The sequence below is a fragment of the Lycium ferocissimum genome, chromosome 2 (assembly GCF_029784015.1).
Source record: "Lycium ferocissimum isolate CSIRO_LF1 chromosome 2, AGI_CSIRO_Lferr_CH_V1, whole genome shotgun sequence".
Lineage (NCBI taxonomy): Eukaryota > Viridiplantae > Streptophyta > Magnoliopsida > Solanales > Solanaceae > Lycium > Lycium ferocissimum.
In genome coordinates, this window is record NC_081343.1 from 59,991,587 (window position 1) to 60,010,987 (window position 19,401).

Below are 19,401 nucleotides of genomic sequence, written 5' to 3' on the forward strand. Positions count from 1 at the left end.
GGGCTTTCTATTACCTTAAAAATAAATAGGGCATAGTGTTTTGGTCCCTGCGTTATTGCTATATTCCAATTTTGATCATTGTGTTGGTTGACTAAGCACATCAGGCCTTCACTTAACCTATGGTGTGACTTTGGTCCTTTAAACTAATAGTTAACGTAGTGTGTTTGGAAAAGTAACAGAAAGAGGGAGTTGATACGAGTCCTTTTTTCCCACTTTGTGTTGGACATTATTGAAAAGATATAATCCGTTAATTATTTAACATCTGTTAGTTTAAAAGAGCAAAATGAATCGCTTAGATTAATTGGAGGTCTAATGTGTTTAGTTAAATAACACAATGATCAAAATTGAAATGCAGCGATAACTAAGAGACCAAAAATGTTATTTGCCTAAATAATTATTAAATCAAGAACCAACATAAGCCTCTACAAAATCTTAAAATCGCTTTTGCTACTTACATTATTATTAAGAAGAATTAAGAGAGAGGATATATCTCATGTAGGGATCATCCAAATAGAAAGTATAGCCACTAGTTCAAAATGTCTATACAACAACAATGTGCCCAAGAGTATAATCCCACCAGTAATGTGGTGAGTAACAGAGTTAGAGACCTAACCCCCACCTTGAAAGGTAGGCGCTTTCCGAAAGACCCCGCTTAAAGAGAGAAAGAAGGAAAACGACACAAAAGCATCGGATAGGCCAAGCATACCGAAAACAATATGAAAACAAGAAATTAACAAAAGCGAGAAAGTCATGGAAGAAAAATCAGAAAAGAAAGGAAAGATTAACTACTATAGATAAATAAGATAAACAAAGACACGGCCCAACGAATATAAGCGATCAAATGCAGAAATCAAATGGCAATAAACAAATGAGCAAAACTGCACCTCCTATGGTGGAAGGATAAGCCACCTAGCCTTCTATCCTAATCTGAGTCCTTCACAGCCTCCTATCTTCATTTTTTATTCTTCTGTAGACATTTTGAACTAGTGGCTATACTTTCTATTTGATATAAAATAAAGACTAATCTTCAAATTAAAAGGCAAAAAAATATATGGAGAGAGAGATAGGAAACGGTAGTACCATATCAATTGTTTCTTCTAACTTTTGTTTTGTGTATTCCTTTTTCTACTTTCCAATACAGACAAGCTCCTCTATATATAGAAAAGGAAAAAGGCTTCTAGGACAAGCCATAGTTGAAAAAGGCTTCTAAGACAAGCCATAAAAACTTAATGACCAAACTAACTTTGTGGCCAAGTAAAATGGACATATAATATAATATTTACAACACTCCATCTGGATGTCCATTAATAGACGATGTGCCTCATTAAAACCTTATTAGGAAAAAGTCCTAATGAAGGAAAAAGAGTACACAAATCTAGTAATACGCTTTGAGAGTTGCCTCATTAAAAGCCTTATCAAGAAAACCCAATGGGACAAAACTTGGTTAAGGAAAAAAGAGTACAATGCGTATTTCACTCCCCCGATTGAAGACCAAGATTTCGATGTCTATGCTTCGCATTCCAATCTTGAATATCATCTTCAAAGAGTTGAAGTTGGCAAAGATTTGGTGAACAATCTAGGATTGTCACTTGAACGGACTTGTTGCATCAATATCACCATTCTTCCGGAGATCATTGTGTGAAAAATAACTTTGGTGAAACGTGCTTCGTTCTATCTCCTTTTATGAAACCTCCTTTTAATTGAGCTATGCATGCAGCATTATCTTCATATAATCTTTTGTGGGTATTTTTGTGTCACACTTCAAGCCACATCTTTCTCTGATGAAATGTATCACTCATCTCAACCACACACATTCTCTACTTGCTTCATGAATAGCGATTATCTCGGCATGATTTGAAGAAGTAGCAACAATGGACTGCTTTGTAGATCGCCATGATATAGCAGTACCTCTGCATGTAAATAGATAGCCTGTTTGAGATCGAGCTTTATGTGGATCATATAAATAACCTACATCTACATAACCAACAAGATTTGTACTACCTTTATTAGTATAAAACAGACCCATATCGCTAGTTCCTTCAGATATCACAATATATACTTAACTCCGTTCTAACGTCTTCGTGTAGGGGAAGAGCTATATCTTGCTAGCAAATTAACAGAAAACTCTATGTCAGGTCTTGTAGCGTTAGCAAGATACATAAGTGCACCAATTGCACTAAGATATGGTACTTGAGAACCAAGCTTTCATTTTTTTTCCGAGGTCGAACGGATCTTTACTCACTTCTGCCGAGCGAACAACCATTGGAGTACTTAAAGGATGCGCATTGTCCATGTAAAATCATTTTAAAACTTTTTCGGTATAAGCAGATTGATGGATAATGATCCCGTCTGCTAAATGTTCAACCTGCAAACCAAGATAAAGTTTTGTTTTTCCGAGATCTTTCATCTCAAATTCTTTCTTTAAATATTCAATTGCCTTTTGGAGCTCTTCTGGAGTTCCAATTAGGTTTGTGTCATCAACATAAACAACAATTATAACGAACTCTGATTTTGTTTTCTTAATAAAAACACATGGACAAATGGCATCATTTATATAACCTTCATTTACCAAGTACTCACTGAGGCGATTGTACCACGTTCGCCCTGATTGTTTTAGACCATACAACGATCTTTGTAATCTGATTGAATACATCTCCCGAGACTTTAAGCTAATTGCTTCGGGCATTTTAAGTTCTTCAGGAATTTTCATATAAATTTCATCAAGTAAGCCATATAGGCTGTGACAGCATCCATCAGTATAAATAATGTGACATCTTCTGATGTTTGGACTGCTGGCCCAATAAACGTTACATTTACCAAGATGCATCATTTTGCTTGGTAATTATTTCTACGTCAACATGCTTTAAGGGATGTAGAATTCAAATCCTCACAACCTTATACAATATTGCACGCTATATTGTGTCAAAATATTGTCGACAAGATATCATTTTGTATCGGTTCGCAATTTGACATAACTTACTGAGATCTCATCACTTCATTATTTTTAGGTACCTAAACCTCGCATAAGGTTTCTGGCGAAGTGTTATCTCGTCAGCTCTTCAAGAGCAATTTGCCTCCTTATTATGATTACTTGCTCCTCCCTTTTTTTTTCAAGGATTATTACATTTGGGAACCGATTTGTTATATCCCGTGTTTTTAAGACATCGGGACAATCCGATTAATTGTGATAAATTGGGGACAAAACTATTTCGGGATACAAAGTCGGGACTTTTGACCTTTGATTTTATTTTAAGTCATAATTTGTTCATGAATTTGTTGGCATGGAACATTTGAGAAAATTTGGGACCAAAAGTGGAATATGTGAAAGTTAAAAATCATGAAAATGAGCCATGTTGGCCATGTGTCTTGGAGTAGTGCCCACACATTTTGGTGGCCAAATTTAATTGGTCCAACCCACGCCATGGGCCATGGACACTGTGCATAATAATATAAGCTCAAAAGATGACTATAGTCATCTTTTCATTCCCACTTAAAAAAAAAAATGTTGAAGAACACCACGAGGGTGCTTCTAGAAGAGGCGGAAAAAAAAAACCAACTTCAATTCTAGCCATCCTAAAAATATTTTGTTGATGCAAATCCACTAATTTGAGGTCCCTAAGTAACGTGAAGCGTTGTTTGATCATCAAACCATTCGTTTTGTAGATCGTAAACCCTAGACAAATTGTGGAGTCAAGAAGAAAGAAGTAGATTTAGTTATGTTTTATGTGTTATAAATGTTGCATGCATGTTGTAGTATGTTAAAATGAAGGAAATTCATGAAATATGGCATGTCGATGATAGGTTAATGTAGTGTGTAGCGTGTAGGTGTATGTGTGTTGTGTTGTATAAATTAATTGAAGTCTAGTTAGCATTGTGATCATTGTAGAGTAAGAAATGAACGAGAAACATCTATACGCAGATGCTGGGTATATGGCGAATATGTGGTCATGTAGCATGGCAAAGAATGAATTAATATCGCTTCTTGTTTAGTTGTTGTCGTTATTAATCCTATGTTGACGATAATAGTTTAACGACTCAAATTGACATCGTAAGTGTTGTGCTGAATTGGAGACTATTGTGCAACCGATGTAATTTGTATATTTATGAGAATGATATTGTTAGAATGTGAATTGTTGTGTACAAATCATGATTTGGAAACGAGAAGTGTGTTATAGTGTGTCTCGGGTTTGGGCCGTTTTTGGACAAACCGAGCCTTGTCGATTGTCGGGAAATATTGTATAAATTATTTGAAATGTTCTTAATTGACGTTAGTATGGATTCGGGTTGTTAATTGAATGTAAAAGCCGATATTGGCTTGAACGTAAGCCATTGAATTGAATATGTTGAAAGTTGTTGAATGATGTAAAAAGAGAGTTGTTAATGTATATATTGCCTTTCTGATTGGTTATAAATGTTGCTAGGTTGGTTGTTGTTGTTGTTGTTGATTTTGGCCGAGTTAAATTTCTCGGGGGCCTATTTATTTGGGGAAATGCCGCCCAAAATTTCGTAGAATTATGGCGAAATTGAATTAAATGCCCAAAATGCCTATAGCTAATGTTTGGCATATTATGACTTATTTGTAGACTGGAGAGCCCGAGGCGTAGGGCCGGGCTTTAGCTTGAGTTTGGATTAGCGTTAAGTGCGTGCATTTATATGTAAAGCTTACCTTCCTTCTTTTTTGGCATGTCTTAGATACGACTAAGTTATGATTTGTTATGAACTTCGGGGAAATTCCATTCCTAAAATCCGAGTACGTTTACGAGTCGTATTTGCTTTTCGATGTTGGCATCCTTATGTGGACAAATTATGGTTTATATGTTTTGTATGATTGATTTTCAAAAGTTGCATAAAAATTGGTTTTAAGAGAGTGTTGTTCCTAAATGATTCCGAAAACTACGAAAGCCCGTAATTTCCCGGCATTTAACCGGATCGCTTCGATATGTTCAAAAATGATTCCGTGATGTATGAAGGTTATGTTTTCCATAGGCGGGCTTACGGTCGACACCCGTCCGTGGGTCCCGCAACTTTTTCTTATGCACTTCTGACGACTTTTGAAAGAATATGATACGACGATGATCCCGATTGCAAGTACGATCATTTTACTTACCTTTTGAGATTATGATAATGATTTTATGTATATGATTTGATGAATAGCTGTGGTTCGGAAATTCGGATTAATATGTTCCCGAGTAGTATTCTAAAGAAAATTCGATTTGACTATTGTCTCGTTACGGGAAATAATAGTTCGCTTTAGACTATTTTATTAAGTTTGTAATGACGACTATGTTTTTGATTCCCACAAGTATGTCATATGATCTTGACACGTACCTACAATTTCTAAAGTGATACTTGACATGTACTCGAAGGATTTTCGGAAGAAACTTGACTTGACTGTTATTTAGTTTGAAAATGAGATTTCGTTTGATTATGTTGTTGAGTCTGTGATGATGATTTGTGTATGTGGTTTCTCACTACTCTACCCGTGCGAGTCGTTATGATCTCTTTTTCGCGTCCCGGCCGGGCATGTATTCGTGCACGATTCTACGCATGATTCACGCGCGCCTCACTAGAGGGCGGGCACGTTATATGATACGATTATGATATGGATGATATGGGGAGGTGGCCAGATGGCAGATGATGGCCCCCATTCACCGCGTCCCTCACTAGAGGGCCGGGCACGTTATATGTACACGATATGATGATTTTACTTATCGCGTCCCTCGTTAAAGGGCCGGGCACGTTATACGTATACGTATCTCGATGGCTTTACTTACCGCGCCTCTCACTAGAGGGCCGGGCACGTATATATCTATGCGTGTACGAGATGATTTTCTCGACTCGTTTTACCGATCTTTGACGAGTCGTATACGAAATGGATACGTATGATTTATGTTTAGTGCAAGTGTTATAATTTTCTCGGTTATTATGCTACTTTTTCTGTCTCTCGTTTCTAAGACGATTTGTTTATGTATTCCATGCTTTACGATGCTCGTACATATTTCGCATCGACCCCCTTTCTTCGGGTCGCGTTTAAGCCCATGCCCGCAGTACGTACACAGTATTTTGGCGATCCGCCGGCCAGGATTTCCATCGGGCCGGTCTTGGAGTGCTCCTTTGTTCGGAGTCACATTTTGGTACATATTCGTTCGTTGTATATGTATTTGTTTGTTCGGGGGGGGGGGGGTACGGCGGGGCCCCGTCCCGTCATATGATTCCCCGTTGGTCATTCCAGAGGTCCGTCAGACGTATATGTGGGTTAGTGCCTATCCCGCATGTGCGTGTTTGTATGTTATATGTTCTCGGGGCGACCCTGTCGCCGTGGCAGCCTTTTGTCGGCTTGCATTTGTATATGTTTGGGGTCGACGCGCCATTTGATAGCCTGGCTGGCTTCGATATATATGTTTGTGTTCAAAAATGTGTTTGCGACAACTCGAGATAATCCGAAATGCGATCCGATATTTGTATACAGTAAAAAGTTCTATTTGTTTGTGAATCGGACTAATGAATGTGTTTGGGTGCTTGGGCCGGCACTAGTCACGCCACGGGTCGGGTCGTGACACGATTGGTCTACCACGCTCCTACGCATGGTGTAGACTCTGCATTCTTCGTGGACATTCAGGAGTATTTTGCATACGAAATATGAAACGGTTGGATCGCAAATGCTTCCAGCATTTTACTCAAATTATTTGAGGATCATACTGATAATAATTCACAACATATTTCCTACTTGCATATTCTTTCCCCTTATGTTAGAAAAACTGACACATATTCCTATTTTCTTTGGGAAATCCATCTGTGTGCATTTATAGTATATCCATTAATCATATAATGCACATCAAAAAGCTATGAGATGGAAATATTTTGTTCCCCAGAACCATTATGAGGGGAGAATTTAGCATAATTTATCGTCCGAAGAATACAAGTGTCGTTTGTATGCAATATATCATATCTCAGACCAACATCCGAAGTTTTGTTCTCATAAGCAATGGTTTAGCTATATAATGGAGGCATCCAACACCAAACCAGCTTAGATATAAACCAGCTTATCAAGATGAAGTGTCTTGATTACATATTCTGAAATTGTGCTTCCAACTCAATTATTTTCGAGTAAGCAACTTTGTAAATGTCAAACCGTTGTCACACATAAACATACATGTGACCGTCTTGTAAACGCATCTACTTAAGACATCATATAAGTAAAGGCCTACATTCACCTTTATATTTTTCTAATTTAGGGGATTCAATCCTAACATTAGCTGGTGTAATCAACTTATCATGAGAACAAGCAACACAAACAAATTCTTGAAGAATCTTCTAGTTCTTCAATATATTTCGAATACTCAATTAGCACATCAAATTTAAATCAGGACAATCAAAATGGCCTTGTCAACTGATAAAATTATCTGTACCCGTAAACTTCAAGTTTACCATGACAAGTGCTATTTATTTTAGTAACCTTCGAATTTACAATTGCACGAGATTTTATGTCAAAATTTCTGGTTTATTGTGACATGTGATCTCATCATGCTCGGGTAACACTTTACACATGTGTTTCCTACCCGTAATAACTTGGAGATATTCAATCTTCCAATCATTTGTAGTCTCAATATGATGACCATTTTTCTCACTAGTAAACTTCAGGTTTACTACAATTTATTTTTCGATCGTAATAATTATGATCTAGGATGAATGGTACTATCACATATAACCTCTTCGAGAGACTTCAATTTATCTATCATAATCAGATATTATTTGGACACTGCTATTGTCATGATACTTGTAAATAAATAATTAGCTCTTCTGGAACCTTTGATCATTTATTTCTATTACCAAATATTTCTTAAATACTTCTGGTACCATGAAAGCACATTTTGACATTACTGGTGTCACGAAATAAACATTGAATTCTAAACTTCAATATTTCAAAATCTCCTTCAGGGAGATTCATCATTAACTGAATATTTGTATCTAAGCGTCAACTACATAATAATCACATCCTCCAAGAACAGATACATTAATGTTTGTTTCCTTCAAAGAAAGCAATAACAACCAACCATAATATATTAATGTGGTTATAGGAGAAAGCATTCTACTCTGCTTTCTTTTGCCTTAGAATGATACTTTAATATGTTTCGACGTACGACAGGTACGTGTTGCAATGTCTTAATTTCATACCACAAAAAATAACATGTACATTCCTTGTATTTTATCTCTCCAGGAGATAAGTTGTGGTATTTGTTCATTCACTTCGGGGAACGAAACCTGATTATTTAAATGTGCTTGAAATATGACGTTCATCAATAGCTAGTTATTTTGCTCAAACAGAAGAAGAAATTGCTTCAGAGTATTTCTCAGATATTTACTAATTCTTTCTGCTTCAGGAGTAAAGCTTAAAGTTTTACTACTTCGGGAGTAAAATTTAAAGGTTTACTACTTCGAGAGTAAATTTCAAAGTCTTACTACTTCAGGAGTAAATTTCAAGGTCTCACTATTTCATGAGTAAATTTAAAATTTCAAGGTCTCACTATTTTATGAGTAAATTTAAAGTTCTATTACTTCAGGAGTAGGATCCAAAGTTCGTTACTCGAGGAGCAAATTATGGGAGTAAAGCATATAATATTCAGAATATTTCTTCTCAATTATTCTACCTCTTCTGGAGATGAATCATGATATTTTCACAATCAAGTGCACGTCTGTATTGATAAGCTTTACTAAATATTATCACATCCACTTCAGGGAATGGATCTATATTTATAGCTTTTATAAAAAATTCTCATTCTTTGGGAATGGACCACAATCATCTGAACGTGCCCTACGCATATCAAATCGTGATAGCTTAGAACCTCTTTTAGGATATTGCTGCTTCAGGAGCAAATCGAGACATATATATGACGTAGAGACTTTTTAATTTCTCTCTAACACATTACAGTTGTATGCTATAGGCGTTGATATAATTTAGCCATAACATAACTTAATTATGAAAGATCGCCACTACTGGAGGCTTGTATATCGCCTGCTAACTCTACAGGAGTTCAAGTATATCCACAATGTTTAATCATAACTAATAAGAGAGGATGAATGCCATTTTTATTCAGGCCACATGGTCAGAATGTCAAAGAACTCAACAAAGAGAACCTGATGCAGCTCTTACTTTCTTCATCTTTTAAAATATTTGCTAAATAAGGCAGAGTCTCGTGCTGATAACGTGTTATAAAATAAAGACTAACTTCAAATTAAAAAGCAAAAGATACACGGAGAGAGAGATATAGGAAACAGTAGCACTATATCAATTGTTTCTTCTAACTTTTGTTTTGTGTATTCCTTTTTCTATTTTCCAATACAAACAAGCTCCTCTATATATAGAAAAGGCAAAAAGCTTCTAGGAGAAGCCATAGTTAAAAAAGGCTTCTAAGACAAGCCATAAAAACTTAATGACCAAACTAACTTTGTGGCCAAGTAAAATAGACACACAATATAATATTTACAACACTATCAAGATTTTTGCACATCTCTTATCCCTCACTTTGAAACGCTCGTATATGTATATACTCAAATACGACCACAATGAATAAACTCTTCCCTCATTAAAAGATATTTAAATTAAATATTTAATTAAAATCATTTAATATATAACTCTAACACTACATTCACTGCACTTTCCAGTTTACAATACTAGAAACCTTTGGACGAGGTAGAAATAATATTGGTTAATAGGTTTTGGGCTGAGTTGGTAGCATTACATTAAGGGTCAGAGATAGCCCTTACTAATAGCTTCAATTCATAATGGATTAATGTTGATTCGATGTAATCACATTTTTACACCCTTATAATGAAACGTACCACAAAAAAATTAGAAATTAGCATCAGACAACTTTTGCTATTAAACAATTAAAAGCCGTCGATAATCATATTCTAACGACGGATGATCATCGAGAAATCATCTTAGCAGAGGACTATTAGCAACAATTTAATACACTACTAGAAGGCCTTTCTAAAAAATACATCGATTGATCCTTTAGTTAAATAAAAAGGAAAATTGAACATGAAGTAGTGTAACTACTCTTTAATATAATCCTCCCACATGATATGGACGATCTCTTAATATACTACCAACTTGCAGATCTTTTAATATTTGATATGAATGGTTGGTAAATATATCTACCAACTTATGAATCTTTTTTTACAAAATATAAACTTACGGGTCAAGTTTTACGTTTAAAAAATTAAAATCATGATTTGGAATCCCAAATCAAACATTTTTGGAGAATTTAGCATTTGAAATCATGATATGAAGTTATAGTTCAAGTTGAAATTTTGTACAAATTACATAAAAATGTTAATTTAAAATTAAAATATGAAATCATGATTTCATAGCCAAACGCCCACTTAGTGTCTTATGAATCCGACTGACATGTAAGAGAGAGAAAAAAACACACAAATGATTCTTCTTTTACTTAGATTATTATTAGAAATAATATGATCACCTTTTTAAGCTTGTGAGGTTTGGTTTCATGTGATTTTCTTTAAGACGTTTCATGAAAAAAATATAGAATTAAGTCTTTTTTCAGAAAGTGATGGAAAGAGAAATGGGGAAGGTAGTCTAGTTCGACAAGGTATGGAAGATCAAACCCATTAGTGCAAGGTATTTGTTTTGAGTTAATTTTCTGAATGGTCATTCAAGTTTTGAGAATTGCCTATAAAAATTATTTTGTTTCTCTTAAAATAATGAAATCACTCAACTATTACTATTTTTCTAAAAAAATATTAAACACCTCAAAACCATCCTTATCTCCTAATTGACATACCATCCCACCCCACCCCGCATTTTTCTATTTTTTTATTTTATTTTTATGGATGTATGGGCATACTAGGAGAGATAGGATTAGAAATGAAGATATCCGGGACAAAGTGAGAGTAGTCTCGGTGGATGATAAGATGCGGGAAATGAGGCTGAGATGGTTTGGTCATGTGCAGAGGAGATGCATGGATGCCCCAGTGCGAGGTGTGAGAGGTTGGCAATGAACGGTTTCAGGAGAGGGAGAGGTAGGTCGAAGAAGTATTGGGGAGAGGTGATTAGACAAGACATGGCGAAGGTACAACTTACTGAGGACATGACCTTAGATAGGAGGCTATGGAAGATGTAGATTAAGATAGAAGGGTAGTAGGTAGACGTGTGTTGCACTACTTAGTAGGTCCATAGTAGTAGTTGTAGTATTACTTATATGGTTTCTTGTCCTTCAATTTCTGTTTACATTTTGTTATTTCTTGGATTGCGACTAGTTCATTTGTATATCGACTGTAGTTGCTCCTTTTTTTCATAATGCTATATCATGCTTTTTACCTTATTTATATGTGGTAGTTACTTTCTCTTTTTTCATGTTTGCTTTATCATGGCTTTTTCGCTCTCGTTATTTTCATTTTAATACTGCTTTGATCTATTTATTTGTATCTAACCTTTTTTTGTCAAGTTTTCTCGTGAGCCGAGGGTCTTTCGGAAACAAACTCTCTACCTCCCAAGATAGAGGTAAGGTCTGCGTATAATCTACCCTCCCCAGACCCCACATTGTGAGATTTCACTGGATATGTTATTGTTGTAATAGACCTATTTAACACAGCAAGCTCATTTAACCAAGCTCATGCTTTACACTAAATAAAAGGGGCAAAGGAATTGACCTTTTTTTTGGTAACACAAAGATTACTTTGGTATCAGTTTGACTTTGAGAAATCTAATTGAATAGTATATCTAAGTAAATAAAGGTAGTGTAATAAGTAAATAAAGGTAGGGTAATTTTTTTCTTTCCATTTTGAGTTATTTGTCCTTGAATATGCAGTGTATAATTGTTTGATATTTGTCCTTGAATCTGCAAAAGGTATAGAATTTTCATCAGCATAATATTTATTTAAATATATTAATATTACTATTCTTACATTTTATTACTCCCTCCGGATAAAAAAAAATGTCCAATTAACCTATTTTTCTGGAGTCAAAAAAGTGTCCGCTTATTAAATCAAAAAATAATTAACATTATCTTTCCAGATTTGCTCCTATTAAGTACTATGTGATTAAATCCCAATACCTATTTAATTAAGGGTATCTTAGTCAATTACATATTTTTTTCTTGGAGTAAGTAGTTTCTTCAGGGGTGTACAAATGGCTAAGTGAACTCTTTTTTTTGATCCGGAGGGAGTATTATATTGTTACTCTTATATGAATTATAACATATTTTTGGTCCATTTCATGTTAAGATATAAATATTCCAACTTGTCATGTTAATATCTAGCAATATATTAAAGTAAAGCCCTAAAGTAACTCAAATTCAAATTTTTTTATAGTTTAATTTTAAAACTCTATCTATAGATCAAAATACTCCATCTTTTGATTCAAATTCATTTAGATTTCATGCTAGTTCGTTGCTTTGCCTCTTTTTTAACAGGTCATGTTTGATCGTATAAGACATGAGTTTGGGTAAATGAATTTAATGAGTTATATAAATTTGTTATTAAAAAAAAAATGGGGCTTCAACGATACTCCCTCTGTCTCAAAATATTTTTTCGTCCTTACTAAAAATACTTATCTCAAAATATTTGTTGTTTTATTTAATCAAGACGAGATTAAGTAACTTTTTCCCATTTCACCCTTGTATTAATTAGCAACATTTAAGAGGTTCTCACCATTGATGGAGTAGATATTTATTGAGGAGAGATTACATGAAATATGATGAAATATGTTAAGAGGGTAAACTAGTCAAAATACCATCCTTATAAATGTTTTGTTAAGGGGCTTGTAAATGTAAAATGCGACAAATATTTTGAGATGGAGGGAGTATGGTATGTCAACTAAGAGAGAAGGAAGTTTTTTAGGTGTTTAGTATTTTTTTGAAAAAAATAGTGATAGTTAAGTGATTTTATTGTCCTAAAGAAACGAGAGTAATTTTTATAAGCAATTCGCAAAATTTGGGTGATCATCCAGAAAATTAACTACTTTGTTTCTAAACATTAAATTTCGCAATCATGGGGAAGGACTCCGATATTGGAGTCACACATAAGATAAATTAATGTCAAATATCCTTTCCTTTACTTCTAAACGTTGCGACAAATACGATAAAATGTTAAGAGATGTAGATTAAAGTCAAGAAGAAGGTATACGTAGATACATATTTCCTTTTTATTCGTTTCATTTTCTTTTGATTTTTTTTAGTGAAAGGAGACCCTTGCCTCTTGGCATGAATGTCTATATACTTTTTTATTCGATCCCAATTATGTGCCATTTTCCACCCTTACTTGATAATTACACTTCTATTTCAATACGATCAAGATTGTTTTTGTTCTAATCAATTCAATCTGGACAACCAATATATAATCATAAGAGTATTTTCTTGATGTCCTTGAGCTTTAGTAAACTCCTATGATTTTGATCGAGACTTTAACATGAAAACAGACCCCAACGTGTGTGCATTTTCTTCTGTCAAATTAAAGTGATCTCTGTCAACTACTACTACTATGTAGTTATACAGGAAAAAAGACTGAAAAATATACATGTACTTAAGTGGGCTCCCCTGAAATGGATCAGGAGGGAGGTCCATTTCAAAACAACGAAGTTTGGGTCCCTTTTAAGGTTCACTTCTGGTGAGTGTGGCGGCACCAACACTTGCAAAATCTCTTTCACAACTATACAGTATATTGTTTTTTTCCTTTTCCAATACTTATCTCTTTGTTTTGGGAAATTGTTATTGCTGTAAGATTTAAATGGGATGGTTCAACCACCAAACAGACCAAATATAAACAGTAAATATATCGCCATCAAATAACAAACAATGATTTACATATATATCTTCTTGTGAAGTGAACGTGAAGAAATGAATTCCCTCCCACCTAGCTCCAATAACACCCTTAGTTCCTTCCTAAAAATGATTATCATGACATTCTTTATTAGGTAATCCTAGAATTATCCTACCAATTTGTAACAAACAACCTCTTCCTTCGTCGTCTCATATATAAACCCAAATTGGACAAACCAAAATGCGACAAGACAAAATTTCGTCGTCATCTTCATTAATGCAGTTAAGGTGGAGTTTTTAGCTAGTCTCCTTTTGATCATTATTACTGCACAAATATAATAGAGAGAGGAAACTGAGTTATTTTCCTTGCATAGTGACAACTGGAAAATGGAAAGGGAAGAAGGAGTGGTGGTGCGGGGACGTGTGGAGATTGACACGCGGCAGCCTTTTCGGTCGGTGAAGGAAGCAGTCATGTTGTTTGGGGAAAAGGTGTTGGCTGGAGAAATTCATGCCAAGCAGCTTAAAGAGGTTTTTTTATCTTTTCTCTAAGAGCCCGTTTGGCTTAGCTTATAAGCTGTTTTTAGTTTTTTTGAGTGTTTGACTGGTCAACTTATAAGTCATTTTGTGCTTAAAATAAGCTCAAAAAAAATAATTGAGCTCATTTGGCTTAGCTTATCTAAAGCAGCTTATAAGCTAAAAACAGTTTATAAGCCAAAAAAATAAGTTGGGTTACCCCAATTTTTTTTTTTTTTTTTTTTTTGGTTTATAAGTTGTTTTTAGCTTATAAGCTGCTTTAGATAAGCAAACGAGCTCAATTATTTTTTGGACTTTCTGGAGCTCTAGGATAAGTTTATACCGTCAACTATATACAGTATATTATTGAGGTATCTCACCTTATCCTGAATACCTTTATGATTCACGAACTGTCCATCTGCTATGGACTTTCATTATGATGTTTTAACTTCCAAGTATTTCTAGGCCTTAGTTACCTGCAGACTTCACACTTTTTTATTTTTTATAACTTTGTTTGGTATTACTCTCCGTTCCATCACGCGATATGCTATTTTTTTAGTCCTCTTAAAAAGGATCTGTCACATTTATATATTACTAAAAAATAGTTTATTTTTATCATCGAATCCTCATTTTACCTTTAGTGACATGACTTGCACTACAAGAAAGTATAGAAATGACAACAAAAAATTTAATATTTGGCAATAACTTAGTTTTATTGTTGGCAAAGAATTTAATTTTGTTGCCATAGTATTGATTATTGTTGTAAAAAGTATTTTTGGCAACAAAAAAAAAAAATTGTTGCACGTTGTTGCAATAACAGCCGTTGGGAAAAGTCTATGCAACAAAAAAAAAATTGTTGTCAAAAGTACTTTTTGCAACAATAATCAATCTATGGCAACAAAAATAATTTTGTTGCCACATATATTTTTTCTTGTAGTGTTGTTGGAACTCACTTATATAACAGGTTCACCTTTTTTCAGTTTTTTTTTTTTTTAAAGAAGATCAATCATATGAAAGAACGCGTGAAACTTTCAATCATACATATATATTTCATTTTATTGCATGTTAATAGTAAAGGTAATATAATTTTGATATAACATTGCTTATGTGTTAGTAAAAGTCTTCCGTTGCATCTTAAATTTTTTGTCTGGTCAAACATTGTACACAATTAAATTGGGATGAAAGGAGTAAAACTGAACTCGAGTATTAACACTATAGGCACTAAAATATACTGTAACTGTATTTTGCATAGAATTTTGTGGCATACTTCTGGCGGCATGACAAGCAAACTTTCTGCTCTTTGCATTTTAGCAGTATATTAAATTATATACTATAGTAGTACTCCGTAATTAAGGTGGTGTTGTGCTTGGTTCATCAGCATTCAGTGCAGACCAAGGCAAGTGATCGACAAAAGCAGCACAAATTTGGGGCACCAAGAGTTGAGCTTGAAGAGACAAAGCAAAGTCTCCAGAAAGCTAAAGAAGAAGGAGATTTCATGGCCCATTGCCTTCAATCTCTTAGAGAAGAGTTGGAACTAACAAGAAGAGAGATACAGCAGTTGAAGACAAGAGATGTACCCCAGCAGAAAGTACCGTCAGCGGATCCCGATGAGATTGAAGAGCTAAAATTCATTGAGCAACCATCATCAAAAGTTGAAGTCAAAACACAGACCGGAGAAGATGATGATGATGAGATCGAGTTCCAGAAGAAGAGGTCAGTCAAGTTTGCTAGTCCCCCACTGCTTACTAAGGTCATTGACAACAAGGAAGATGTTAAGAATGAATATGAGACAAGTCCTTCACAGCTCAAGAAGAAATTGAAGAAGAAGCCATTAATCCCTTTAATTGGTGCATTGTTCTCCAAGAAGAAGGGAAATCAGGAAAATTGATCTTAACTTGTCTCCCTAAACATGTGTTGAGGTGATAGGAAACTAGCTATGTTACTCTACCAGTAAAATTCAGCTTCTGGCCTTGTTTTGAATAAGAAAATGATAGAGGTCTTAAATAAAAGATCTGTACCATTTTATTTCTAAGCTATTAAGTCTGTTACTCAATGGTGTTTCCTCTTTATTAGTCAATCTTTTTGATTTATTCGTTCAATTTAGAAGCGATCAACAAGAAGTTGACTAATTTCTATATATAGTACTAAGTACCTATAGTATCTTCATGACTTTATATAAGTGAGAAGCTGGTGCACAGGATTCCAAGGAATCATATGATCTTGTTCATTCTTTTGGTTTTTGGGTTCATAGATTTAATTTGCAAAAATAATTCTCTTCAACTTCTCCATCATCAGATACACGAGACTAGAGGGCAAGGAGCATCATATGTAGAATTAACTTACTCTTATTGACTGCAAAGTTGACCAGACATCTTATACTATATCAATCGAGACTCTAAAAAGATAACGGGCTTTTTTTTTGGGCTGTCAATCTGAGAAGCCCCTAAAGTGCTCTTAAATGGGGCAATTTGCACGATTTTTTGGGGATGGTTTTAATTTTTGTCCCTCAAATTGCTGGTCTTTAATTTTTGGCCTTCGCCTAAAAATCTACGGGTTCCGGGTTCAAACCCTGCTCACTCATAAATTTTAAAAAAAAAAATCACAAGATAAAGTTTGGATTCACAAGGAAGAATTTGCCTGCAAAACTTTACCTTAACGCAGAGTTTGCTACCTTATAACGCAGAGTTGCCTTAATGTAGAGTTTGCTGCAAACTCTACCTTAATACCTTATAAGGCTACCTTAAGGCAGAGTTTGCCTTCAGGCATAAGACACCTCCAAAACTCTACCTTCGTTTTTTTTTTTTTTTTAAAAATTGCGAGCGGGAGTTTGAACATGATGCCTTGGACTGCCTAATTCTATCACGATACCATCAAGCCTAGACAACTCAAAGAATACCTCTGGACTAACAAAAACACAATCCGCCACTATGTTATTTCTTAATCTCACCCCCAAATCTTTACTACCAGTTCCGCTCTTACCAATGACAACCTCTGCAGAGTGTCTTGCGAACTCTCCACTCCGACCCACCAAAAATCGGCCTTAAAAGATGACCCAACAAACATAATCAAACCAGATCTGTGGCGTGAAGAAAAAGGGGAAGGGAAGGGCTTTTCCAAATCTGTGGCGTAAAGGAGAAGGGGAAGGGCTGCTCCTTTTATTTTCCAGAGGCGGCTCTGTTCTGGATGAAACAGAGAAGGGGGGAAAGGGCTGTCCTTTTAAATTTTCAGATATGGTATATTTTGTACTTTTATACTTATATTTTGTAAATAAAGAAGAGTATCCCTATGTTTTGTAATATAGGGTATTAACTAGTATTATTAAGTCATTTTCTCTTCAGTTAATTCTTAATTTATGCAACTGTCAATAACTCAATAGGGAGTAATATGTGATGTAATGCTATTTCACCCACCCAACTAAAAATACTAAATTTTCATTTTGAGTTGATAATCTCGTGGTTGTTGAGATGCAAGGTCTGAAAATCGTATATATCCGTGTATGATTTCTTGACATTGTGCTAGAACTAGAAATTCGTGTATATATATTTGGGAACCCTGAACGTGCATGATTTGATCGAGCAATTGACATATATTATATCTGGAAGATTTTATCTCATATCTTTGTTTGATCTCACAAAACACTGACGCTTCCTTGATTCAGAGCAACTATTTGCCATGTTCATTGAATGTTTCTAAGTGAAACACAAAAGTAAAGCTGCAACTTCAAAATTATCCCACTTTTATATATATTCTCGGGTCTAATCACAAAACAATTACTCCATAAAATTAGCACTCCTTTCTGCGAGAACATGTACTACAATTAATTATTGTAAAAGTCCGACATGAAATCCAATTCAGAAACAAATGAAGATTTTCGTTCATTGGTGTACAAATCTTGTGTAATTTTCAAATTCTCATTTTTCAAGAGCTACACATTACAAAGTTTTCTAATCCTTAATTTTTTTTTGTTTTTGTTATTTCGTCACCATCTTGGTTTTACGTAAGAGAATGGTGGAAGAACATTGAATGTCGATTAGTGATGGGATGGAACAAAAACCAAGGGAATAGTGTTATATGGTCGGTAAGTCGGTTATATTGAATTGAATATGGACGTAATGGTGAAGGCATGAATATTTATTTTCGTTTATAAGAAAATACTGCAACCATTCTCCTATCTAACTAGCCTCACATGTATACATGTGAAACTCTTCCACACAAGACAAGGATTTTATTAGCTCCCATTCTTGTCTCAATATTTTAAAACCATGAAAAAGTTGGAAAATTTTAATTAGTCAATGAGTGAGTGGACCAGTAGTTTAATTAGTTGTCATTTCGTTAATAAATTCTACACAATTTAAAGTTTAAGTTGCTAGATTTCTGGAGTAGCCTGTGGCTTTTGAGTGTTGACTTCAATGTGGTTCACAGCATTTCCAGCAAGATTTTCGGCCTTAATAGTGGCCCTTTCGTATATTTTTCATAACCAGTTCTTTTTGCCCACAAATAAGCATATAAAATTGTTCTATTTACGTTTTTTATGTAAGAGTATAAATATAATTAAACAATTCATTAGCAGTGTCGACACTACACATGAGTTGATGACCTGAAAAACATAAGTATCTATTCGATATGTTTTAATTAATATTGTTAGTACATTAACTATACTCTTTTGATAAGGTTAATAAACGGTACTATCTAAGTATCAATTGCAGTATTTCAATTTGTGATAGAAGTAATGAAGGAAATAACGTCTACTTTATGTGACAATGCATACACTACCATTTAATATTTTTGTGATTTTTGTCACGTTTATGAAAATTAAAATTTCTCTTTCTACCTTCCTTTTCCAAAAAGAATTTGTAGGTCTATCACGCCACGTAACGATTCCTTAATTATTATGTATTTAAAAAGCTCTAACTGATCTCTTTCTTCATTTTAATTTAATTTTGTGAGGTAAATACTTATTCAAATTGAGTGTAGATACTAAACTAATAAATACAAGACACGTGTTTTTTTTTATGTATATACATTTTTTCCTTAACTACTTTTAAGTAATACTATAAATTTTCGCTTGAATTTTTAATTCACATGATTACATTACTTGATTTAGTATAAA

General features: G+C 34.4%; 1 protein-coding gene across 1 annotated transcript; it reads left to right on the forward strand.

The window, feature by feature from the left end:
- The first annotated feature begins 13,806 nt into the window (after positions 1-13,806).
- Positions 13,807-16,521, forward strand: LOC132046450 (WEB family protein At3g51220-like). Its single transcript, XM_059437080.1, has 3 exons — positions 13,807-14,066; positions 14,153-14,306; positions 15,670-16,521. Exons 1-3 carry the CDS (start codon positions 14,020-14,022, stop codon positions 16,177-16,179), a joined length of 711 nt encoding a protein of 236 aa, XP_059293063.1. The 5' UTR covers positions 13,807-14,019; the 3' UTR covers positions 16,180-16,521.
- The last annotated feature ends 2,880 nt before the right edge of the window (positions 16,522-19,401 follow it).